The sequence below is a fragment of the Mustela nigripes genome, chromosome 7 (assembly GCF_022355385.1).
Source record: "Mustela nigripes isolate SB6536 chromosome 7, MUSNIG.SB6536, whole genome shotgun sequence".
NCBI classification, from domain to species: domain Eukaryota; kingdom Metazoa; phylum Chordata; class Mammalia; order Carnivora; family Mustelidae; genus Mustela; species Mustela nigripes.
The window spans coordinates 59,738,436-59,749,301 of record NC_081563.1 but is presented as its reverse complement, the minus strand read 5'-3'; the positions used below and the strand labels follow the sequence as shown (position 1 = coordinate 59,749,301).

The 10,866-nt window shown below is 33.0% G+C and overlaps 1 protein-coding gene across 10 annotated transcripts in view; it reads left to right on the top strand.

The window, feature by feature from the left end:
* Positions 1 to 10,866, top strand: part of EHBP1 (EH domain binding protein 1) — a 342,159-nt gene that overhangs the window by 154,491 nt on the left and 176,802 nt on the right. For 7 of the 10 annotated variants that reach the window (XM_059405990.1, XM_059405988.1, XM_059405989.1 and 4 more), the window contains exons 8-10: positions 4,332 to 4,436; positions 5,071 to 5,193; positions 9,652 to 9,892. In XM_059405990.1, the coding sequence (XP_059261973.1) occupies positions 4,332 to 4,436; positions 5,071 to 5,193; positions 9,652 to 9,892 (469 nt within the window). The remainder of the gene's footprint in view (positions 1 to 4,331; positions 4,437 to 5,070; positions 5,194 to 9,651; positions 9,893 to 10,866) is intronic. The other 3 variants (XM_059405995.1, XM_059405994.1, XM_059405992.1) reach the window with 1 other exon arrangement.

The window sequence follows — 10,866 nt, the reverse complement described above, 5'->3', positions numbered from 1 at the left end:
GGGGATAAAAATATATGTTTATAAAAAATAAAAAATAAAAAAAAAATAAAAAAAAAAAGAAGTAGAGGGAAGAATAGTTACTATTAAATGAGACCAAGACAGAACTATCAAAGAGATAGGAGAAAACCAGGTGGTACTATTGTCCTGGAAGGAATTTCAAGGAAGGAAGGGCTAATCACATTTATTCATACAGAGTTCAAGTATGATAAGAGCTGACAGGTATCTAGTGTACTTGCCATCTAGACTATACAGTGGTGACCTGAGAGCAGTTTTGGAAAAGGGGATGGGTAAAGGTGGAAATAAAAAAGGTGCAATGAGTTGAAGAATGAATGGTAGGTGAGAAATTGTGGACTACTGTTCTAAAGTTGTTTTCTTACGAGGATTAAGAGAGTCTGACTAAACTAGAAAAGGCTGATGATGGTTGAGGGGCGTATCTAAAAAATTGGGAGGAACTTGATCATATTACTACGCTACTAAGGTTTACTAATTAATTAAGAGGGAGGTGTTGGAGGTCCTAGGGACAGACTTCTCAATGTTATCTTTTCTGCTTTAAGTAGCTCCTCCTTTCTCCATTGTGATGCGCCATGGGATTAAAAATCATATTATTAAACCCATTAGTTATATCCATAAATCAAATATTTATGGACCTGAGCCTGTGAGAAAAATGATATTTTTTGAACCATGATTCTGCCAGGAAGCTGAAAGGTTACCCTCTTAGACCATCTTAAAATGAGATAGAACTGTACTGAATATTATTATGCTTTAGAGAGAACAATGAGGATGCTACAAGATTTGCAGGTAAGTTCTATCTCTAGGCAGTTTATTTTTTCTCTAGGCAGTTTATTTTTTCTTCTTTTAACTCAGCTACAGTCTTTTTCAAAAGGAAGACATCACCTACTCTTAATGCCACCACCCCAACTACCTTTTTGGTTCAGTGTGATAATCTCTTGTGGTCAATTTCTATCTTCTTTTGCCTTCCTAACTAAAGGAGAGTCTCAAATTACTTGACCCTTTTCTTTGATTGCCTGCCCCTAATTTAGTTTTCCTTCTTGTTTTCACCAATGTGAAGCAAGTCCAGAATGATACACTGTTGCTATGACTAAGTTTTACAGTACAAATTTATTGCTCAATTTGAGTAGCACTGGGGTAGAAATTTGTGCTGTTACATAGTATTCTTAGCATTCTTCAAATGTATAAATATTTGGTGAAACCAGACCATAATAAAAAGTAATACACTATTATATAAATATATTGGGCCAGGAAGGGTTTTAGTCAAGGTAATATACTACTGAGAAAGTTTCCTGCCTAAAACAATTCTGGGGATATATCTTTGTCATAAGTCTTTTAAATTTTTAACTTTTTTCCGATTATATATTTTAAAATACATTGGCTATGGGAAATTAAAAAGACAGAAAAGTGGGTTTTTTGTTTGTTTGTTTGTTTTGGAGAGGGAGGGGGGAAGCGGAAGAGGAAAAGAGAGAATCTAAAGCAGACTTCATGGCCAGTGCAGAGCCTGATGTGGGGCTTAGTCTCACACCCTGAGATCATGACTTTAGTCCAAATCAAGAGTCAGACACTTAACTGACTGAGCCACCCAGGTGCCCTGAAAAGTGCTTTTTTAAAGGGAGAAATACATAACAAAAATATTTTGGGTTCCAGACCAATATCTGTATCTGCCAGTTGAATTATTTCCCTGGAAGTTTCACAGACACTTGTAGCTTGGTATGTTCTGAACTGAATAGCCCCCATCACAGTAATAGAATACTATCCACATAGTCATCCAAGATAGAGAGCTGGCACTTGTCCTAGATTCCTTTCCCTATCCTTCACATCAAATTAACTGCCAAATCTATATTCTTAATTTATTCTTTAATTAGCAAATATTTATTGATTGCCTCTTTTCTTGGAGTGGTGTTGCTGAACTACTCATCTTCTTCCTTCCTGTCCTGTTTTTTTTCCAAATGCCGCCACCATGTTGCTGCTGGAGTGATGTTTCTAAAATACACATTTTGATTTTTCAGTGGATTCCCATAGTTCTCAGAGTAAAGATCACATTCTTTGGCTTAACCACAATAATCTTAGAATAGGACATTTGCGAACCTCATCTCATTCTGTTTTCCACCTCTGACATCTTAAACCCCATACAACTTGCAGTTCTTCAGATGTGTCTTGTTCTCATTTATCTCCCTTTTGTCCTGTAGAATGCTCTTCATTTCTTCTTTAATAATAATAATAATAATAATAATAATGATGATGATGTCTAGGATTAGCTCAAATTTAGATAAGTTCAGAAGGCCTTCCTGACCTTAGAATGAGCTATCTGCCTCCTCTTTTCCAGTTTCACATGGCCTGTAATGCATATCTCAATCATAATATTTATCATACTTATCATATAATGTATAATGCTTCACTTACCTATCCCACAAAAATATAAAGTGATGAGGCAGGTATTACCAAAGATATATAACAAGTTTTTGATAAATATTTATTAAATAGGTAAATGAATTTCTTTGGAGATTGCCTCTTATTATGATTTGAATTAACATTTATTTGCATGCCAAAGAGAGAAAGTATTGGTATAGCTAAACAGAATTACCTTTCACTTTGTTAATATGAATGAAAGTCTAGAAGCGGAAGTTCTAGGAGGAATGGAAAGTTTAGCTGCTGTTGTTAATATTTCTTTTTTCATGCTTCCAAAGTTAAGAATCATTTGCAAATTTTAAATAATATGTAACTAGTATTAAATGAAAAAAGTCAGTCATGCACTGGTAACCACTTAACACTGATCCTCTATCCGTATTTCCTTAAAAATTACCAAGTTATAACTATCTGTGAGAGGTAAAGGATCTAGTTTATGGATGAGCTCTATCTTAATGAGGAGTTTACTAGGTTGAGTGAGAGTGGGGTTTAAAACCATTGGCAGAATAAAATGAAAAAAAAATTTTATAAAGTCTGACTATCCAACTCTTACTATTCAAAATCACTCAAAGAAGTCAACATATGACTCATGTTAAAAGAATTTACTCCTTACGTTCTGTGGTTTATGTGACCATCTCAAGCAGTTTTATTCACGCAAAATGTATTTCTCATCAAGACAAAAATTGAATAAGTTTATCACATTTGTGTATATATTTAGCTCAAAGATCTGTAAAATAACACTAGTATTTCTGACCATCTAATGCTCCAATAGTCATTTACTAAGCCTGTTTCAATATTAATATGTATTTTTATACAATACAAATTCCCGGAGGACAGTGCCATGTATGTTTTTTTCATCTTTATGTCCCAAGGATAATACTTGGCACAGAGTGATAAATGTTTATTCAACAACAAATGAATGGATGAAGACAAACTTATTACAACTGTGTATTCTGTGATTTAGTTTAAATGAAATTTAGAATGTGTACTTAGATTCATAGTGTTAACACAATTTTTAAAGCTGAATTTACAACTCTTTTCTGTTTTTAACTTTTTTTTCTTTCCCACTGAATAATCTCGACCTGTTTGATTTGTCCTAATGCCTAAGCTATTCCCAGGTTATAACTTTGGAAACAGCAAGGATTAACTAGAATACTCTACTAGGCTTTTGTTATTTTTTTTTCCAGTTAATTTTCACTCAGTGAATGATAATTACACATATTGAGTTGTCCAAAATATATATGACTCATGATAAAAAATTCTGCTTATGCACAAAATGAATTCTATCTTATTTTAATATTTTTCTATCTAACCTTTTGTTTCTTATTGGCTAAATTGTAAGATTTTCTAAAGCTAATACTCAAGAGTTCCCATAAAAGAACAATTGCTGTAGAAAATAGTAGCTGTTGCCTGCTCTTCTTCTTATGTGCTGATTTTTAAAATTCTAGAACATGAAACAAGTGTTTTTCTGTTCATGATTCATGTAGATAAACTCTTAAAACCTTAGATTATGTTTATAATATGAAACAAATAATACTTTTTTTCTGTAGTTATCAACGGACATTTTTAATTGTTCTAACATGCATTTAAACCACTGTTTTATAAATACAACAGGAAGTTGCTAAAGCCAATGTCAGCCTCTTGAGCTATTATCTTTGTTTTGTGTTTATTAATAAGGATGTTATATTAATAACATAAATTTAACAAAATATTTTCTATTTTAAAATAAGAGTACAACGTCACTTTCCGTTAAATACATCTGCTATAGTCCATCAAAATAACATCCTCTGAATGTATTCTCCTGATTAACCAAACATCCCCTCTCTTTGTCTTTTTGAGTAACAGCATGCTTCTATGGCTCTTTAATTAAATGACCTTACCTTACATTTGTCTCGACTGGCTTCTGTTTACAGAAATTGTAAACCAATTGAATGCTCTGAGCAGCTTAGATGAAGATCAAGATGACTGCATAAAGCAAGCAAATATGCCTTCAGCTAAATCAGCCAGTTCCTCTGAAGGTCTAAGAGCTTCTTCCTTTCTTTCTGCTTCTGATTGCCTGTATTTACTGTGACCTGCTACCTCTTGACTTCTGTCTGTATTTATTAGCCGTCAGTTTTGTCTTTGTGCTTTTCCTTAAATGTTTTCTTTGGTAATTTGTAGCGTACCAACAGACAACAACAATACTTACCATCTTTAGCAAAGTATCCTTGATAGGCAGTGATTTAGAAACATCTTTAAGATAATAATTGATTATATAACATGGCATATTTCTTCAGCTAGCTTATGTATTATAACCATACTGTCTTTAAAATATTTGTTTATATTAAACCCATTGAATTATTCATATTTAGAACTGAAAGATATTCTAAGAATCAGCACTTTATTGGATTAAATTAGGCTGATGAAAGTTTCTCTAGTTCATTATCTGATATAATTTTCAAATTAATATGCATATATTTGTTTTGTTTTATTTGAAAATGTTGGTATGCTACAAAATACATGAATGGCATTCTGCCAGAGGTAAAATGCTATGTCTTATTATTTGCAGGTATTGTTAGTGTGAATTTTTACAATTTGAAATATTTTTTTGAATGATCAGGAATTATACTTAACTACAGTCATAGTGAACTAACACATAACGTTTACTTTCAGAGCTTATCAACAAACTGAACTTTTTGGATGAGGCAGAAAAGGACTTGGCCACTGTGACTTTAAATCCATTTGGTGATCCTGATGTAGCAGAATTAAACCCATTTGGAGATCCTGACTCAGAAGGTAACGAGTTTTTTTCTGTACTTTTAAAAGTCTTTATAAAACCAAATTCAGTCTTGTATTGAATCTTGAATTCAATCAAGTATAATCTTGAATTGTAATATAGGAAGAGTTTTTTTTTTAAGATTCAAAATAATTTTTGTTTATGATGATATTGTATTCAATGCAGTTGATTAACAAATCTGGGTAGCTTCCATTGAATAAAGAAAAAAGAAACCTTTACATAAACATTTACATGGGGTTTATTTTTTTTCATTCCAGTATAATTAACATGCAGTGTTACATTGGTTTCAGGTGTACCAAACAGTGATTCAGCAATTCTATTCATTACTCAGTGCTCATCACGATAAGTGTAATCTGAATCCTCAGCACCTATTTCACCTTTCCTCTCTACCCACCTTCTAAATGGGGGTTATTTTTAAATACTCTAACAGTTTGGTCAAGTTAGATGGTAAAGCTCTAATGTTAGAGATGACAGTGTTTCAATTAGCTGGCGTATAGTAAAGTCTCCTTAGATTGGTCTGTCAAGTAAGGCCAAGTTGTGACATGCTAATATTGGGGTTATGGGATGGCTTCTCCCTCTCTCAGTGCCTTTGCCCTTTCCTGCAGAGTCCAGTGAACTCCCCCACCCCCACTCCATGTATTGGGCTGAGAATTATAGTAAGTAGTTAAGAGTAAGTTGTGCATGTAAATAGCATGGAGCAAAAAGAAGATTGAACACTCCTGCAATCATATATACAACATACTTGTGTGGAATACATCCACAGAATTTTTTTTTTTCCTGAGCCAAAACTTCTTTTCAAGTAGTTTTGAACTCTTAAAGCCTAGATAAGAACTGTTGAAGAAGTGAGACCTCTGTTTAATTAAACTTTTTTCAAAGTAAATGCAAGAATGATTAACCAGTGTGTACATCTTTTAGACTGCTCTTATGAAATCCTCATGAGCTTTGAAGAATTTTGTTACTACCTGTCATGGTAAAAATGAGGTTTTAGCTTCAAGGTTTACTCTTCTTGGAGCAATATCATTTTGTAATCCATTTCTCCTTCTCATCCTTTACTTTCTCCCTTCTTACCAGATTCTAAATTCATAAATTTAATTTAATGAGATTTTTTTTGTTGTTGTGAGCGGTATATATTAAGAATGAATTTTAAATGTCAATGGTTGTAATAAATCTTAGAAGTAATCTACTTCAGCTGTCTCTTTTCATAGATTAGGAAGTGGAGGCCCAGAGGAATTTGCTGATTTGAGCAAAAACTTTAGGTAAATGGAAGTGGAGTTGGAGCTAAGATTCCGAATTACTGTCTTTTGACCATATGGCTTCTTCTCAATTGTATACTACATCCATCTGAGTTTTCTGAGTTTTCAAAATATTACCAAAATATTCTGAGATATCAGTATTTGAGCTTTCCATTTCAAAGTGAAATAAAAATAGTTTTAAAAATATATCTATGGCTCTGTTTTTTTCTGAGGTATAGAAAGGAGTAGCAGGTAAGACGTAATACAGCATTTCTATTTAGGCGAGTTTAGTCAACCTGATTCAGAATCTTTAACCATGCTTATAGAGCTAAAAAAAAAAAAAAAAAGTGACAACCAATATTTTCTTTAAATATACTCTTCTTTTTTTTTTTTTTAAAGATTTTATTTATTTACTTGACAGAGAGAAATCACAAGTAGACAGAGAGGCAGGCAGAGAGAGAGAGAGAGAGAAGGAAGCAGGCTCCCTGCCGAGCAGAGAGCCCGATGCGGGACTCGATCCCAGGACCCTGAGATAATGACCTGAGCCGAAGGCAGTGGCTTAACCCACTGAGCCACCCAGGCGCCCCTAAATATACTCTTCTTATAGTCTTTGGTCTAAGTATTTTCTAATAGAAGAATGCTTGTTTTTTAGAAATAGTTTTTTAATTTTTATTGATGAAAATCTGCATCCTCAAGTAACAAAAGCATTGGAGGAAAAAATAATTTGTTGAGTTGTTTAGGTGGTTCTTTTATTTGCTTTTATAGCTTCAATTCTTCTCTTACATTCATGACATTGTGTGCTTCAGTGACCCTTTTAGAAAGTTGTTAAATGTGTTTGTTAGCTTTTATATAAAATAATCTCATTTTAAACCCTCCTTTGTTGCCATTTCTGTCATCTTCAAGCTGTGCTCTATAGTTTGAATACTATCTTGCTTTTGGTTTTGTAACTGATGAATCTGCTTGGGTCAATTTTTGCAATCCTTTTCCTGAAAGTAAAAAATAAAAATCATTTTCGCTGACCAGTTTTGTCGGTTTCTCAAGCATTTGAGACTTGATATTTCTTAATAAAAATTGAATAGGCAAAAATTTTCCAGCCTCTTTTCCCCTATAAAGAAAAGAAAATGCCTTGTTTACATTACTATAAAGAATCTAATGAAGTGTTAAGTTTGAATATTATCCTGGTGTTAAAAAAGTTAGTTACTGTGTCTCTTCTCTAGAGTAGTCTAGATTTAAATTTAAATTTAAAATTTAAGATTTATTTAAATTCATTTCAGTATTTATTATGATTTTATGAATTCTCTTTCACACTTTTTAATTGCTTTTGCAAGGTGTATAGAATTTCAGTTCAGAGGTTTTTCTCCAATATAAAGACAAAATAAGTTTTCTGGGCTAATGTCTACAGTGTAAGTAAAAGGAGCTTGACTTTAAAATATAAAAGTCATAAATATGTCAGTCATGAAATTTGTATAATAATTGGATTAAATTTTTTGAAGTCACTTATGAAATAGTTATTTTTCTTGAGAATTTCAGTAATCAGTTTTTTGCCTTCTAGAGTATTTTGTCAGAATTGCATGGCATAAACTTTTAAACTACCCTTTGATTGTTAGCTTTCTTAAACTTCTCCAGTCTGGGAAAACATTGTTTTTATCAGCAGAATCTATGACCAAATATTGGACAGTTTTATTATAAATTCTAGTTTTGTTTTAAAGCATTAAGACACATTAAAAAAATAAAATATTAAGACACATAAGAAAAAGACTGGTACTAGGCACTTCATAAGTATTGTTGGAGAACATGATGCTATTGTAGTTCTTTTTGTGCTGGGAGTCAGAATTTTATTTTTAAGGGTACCTTGGTTTTCAAAATGAAATTTAAAATAATAAAATTTAGAAAAATTTGGTGTGACATATCTATCAGCTTATCAGTATGACTTTAATGTAGCGCTTTCTATATGAGAATTCTTATGTTAGTCCTTTACATTACTAAATAGAGTACTTTTTGGATCAAAGTTATATTGAAAAAAATCAACCCATCTCATTAAAAGCTCTAAATTTTAAGGTCTTATAGCATACAGAAACCTACTCTTGGAAGGCTTTGCGAAACGAATTCAGTGATACATGGGTATATATTTGATACAGTCCAGAGTGAATTTTTAGTTCCCTGAGTGGTCTCTGCTTCTGTAGCTACCAAAACCAACTTCAAAATTTAATCCACTTTATGTTCTTAAAAACACATGTATTTTATATCAGTTTAAGATGGCAAACTAGTATAGGCAAATAAAATAATAATAGAATTGTCCTCTAGGAAGGTTAAAATTTCAAATATTAGATACTGTAATGCTAATAATATTAAAGACTCCAAGGAGATTCCAAAGATGCCATTTTAGGGGCGCCTAGGTGACTACGTTGGTTAAGTGTCTGACTCTTGATTTTGGCTCAGGTCATGATTTCAGGGTTGTGAGATCAAGCCCATGTTGGGCTCCATGCTGGGTGCAAAACCTGCTTAAGATTCTCTGTCTCAACTATCATATGATCTCCCTGATATGAGGAAGTGGAGATGCAACGGGCGAGGGTATTAGGGGGGTAGGAAAAGAATAAATGAAACAAGATGGGATCGGGAGGGAGACAATCCAAAAGAGACTTTTAATGTTACAAAACAAACTGAGGGTGGCCGTGGGGAGGTGGGTAGGGAGAGGGTGGTAGAGTTATGGACATTGGGGGGAGGGTATGTGCTATGGTGAGTGCTGTGAAGTGTGTAAACCTGGCGATTCACAGACCTGTACCCCTGGGGCTAATAATACATTATATGTTTATAAAAATTTTTTTTAATTAAAAAAATAAAATCTATAATACTTTGTTGAAAAAAATTTTTAAAAATAATATAAAATAAAATATAATTTTAAAGCTAAAAAAAAAAAGATTCTGTCTCCCTCTCTCCATGCCTCCTCCCCCTCTCCCCTGTAAATAAAATAAAATAGAATTAAATTAAATTAAAAAATAAAAATAGCCTGTTCAAAGCTACCGTTTGAGGGAGCAGCATTCGTGGAGAAGTAGACAAAGATCTTAGGTAACACATCTTCTGAACTTAGCCCCTCTAAAATGTATTGTTGTTTTGACTCTTTCAGCCTCACTGAGTATTAATTAAAGATTATTTTTTAAACACTAAGAATATAAGAAAATATGAGATAGTATTTTGTTTAATTCATTTTTTGCTATTGTTTTATAGAACCTATCACTGAAACAGCATCACCTAAAAAATCAGAAGAAACTTTTTATAGTAATAGCTATAATCCCTTTAAAGAGATACAAACTCCACAGTATTTGAACCCATTCGATGAGCCAGAAACTTTTTTAACTATAAAGGACTCTCCTCCTCAGTCTACAAAAAGAAAAAATGTAAGACCTGTGGACATGAGCAAGTACCTCTATGCTGATAGCTCTAAAACAGAAGAAGAAGAGTTGGATGAGTAAGTACATTTTATTCTGCAATCATCATAAGTCAGTCTCTTTGTTTAAAGAGATGCTTCTGTAATTGGTATAAAGAGTTCTGTCCCAGCATTAATACACAGTTTACAAGTTAGTATCTATCTCATATCCATCTGAATTTTTATGATTTTGATACTTATTCTTATTTTGATACTTATTCTTATTTTGATACTTATTCTTCCACCCTCTTCCATGTGAATGTATGTGCACCCTAAATTAACGACAGAGTATGTTATTGAAATCTCTAGTTAGAATTCCAATTGTGTCTTCCCACAAAAACCACATTATAAATGGTGCTTAAGTGTTTTTAATCAGTTACCGTAGGCATTACACTTCAATAATGTTAGGTTCTCTTGTGGGAACCAAATCGCCATTTTTGATATCGTTTTGATGAGAACACTTGTCAAATGCCAAATAAGACCATAGCAATTATAAATTAGGAATTGCCTTCATTTGAGTTATGATTCTTACCGAAATATGAGTGTTATTGTTACAAGCTCATTTTAAAAAGTCAGTATGATTAGGACTGCCATTTACTCAAATTTAGGGTGAAGATAGGAGAAGGGTGTGTGCACATGGTATTCTGGAGTTACACAGTCCACAGCCTGTGTGGCTGCAGACTGTGGCCCTGAGTGTGTTAAATAGCAACAACAAAACTTCCACCTCTAGCTGGAGGTGGAAGTAATAGATGAAGTAATAGGCTGGATATAGCTTCTTGTCTTAAAAAACTAAAAAGCTGAATGAAATATATGAAAAAATGGTTTTCAGATATTGTATGCAAATAGCACAGGACAGTGATTTCTGAGAGAACAAAAACAAAAGTGAGCCCTGTGCTTCTCCAAGCTTTATTTTTTTTTTTTTTAAAGATTTTATTTATTTATTTGACAGAGAGAGATCACAAGTAGATGGAGAGGCAGGCAGAGAGAGAGAGAGAGAGGGAAGCAGGCTCTCTGCT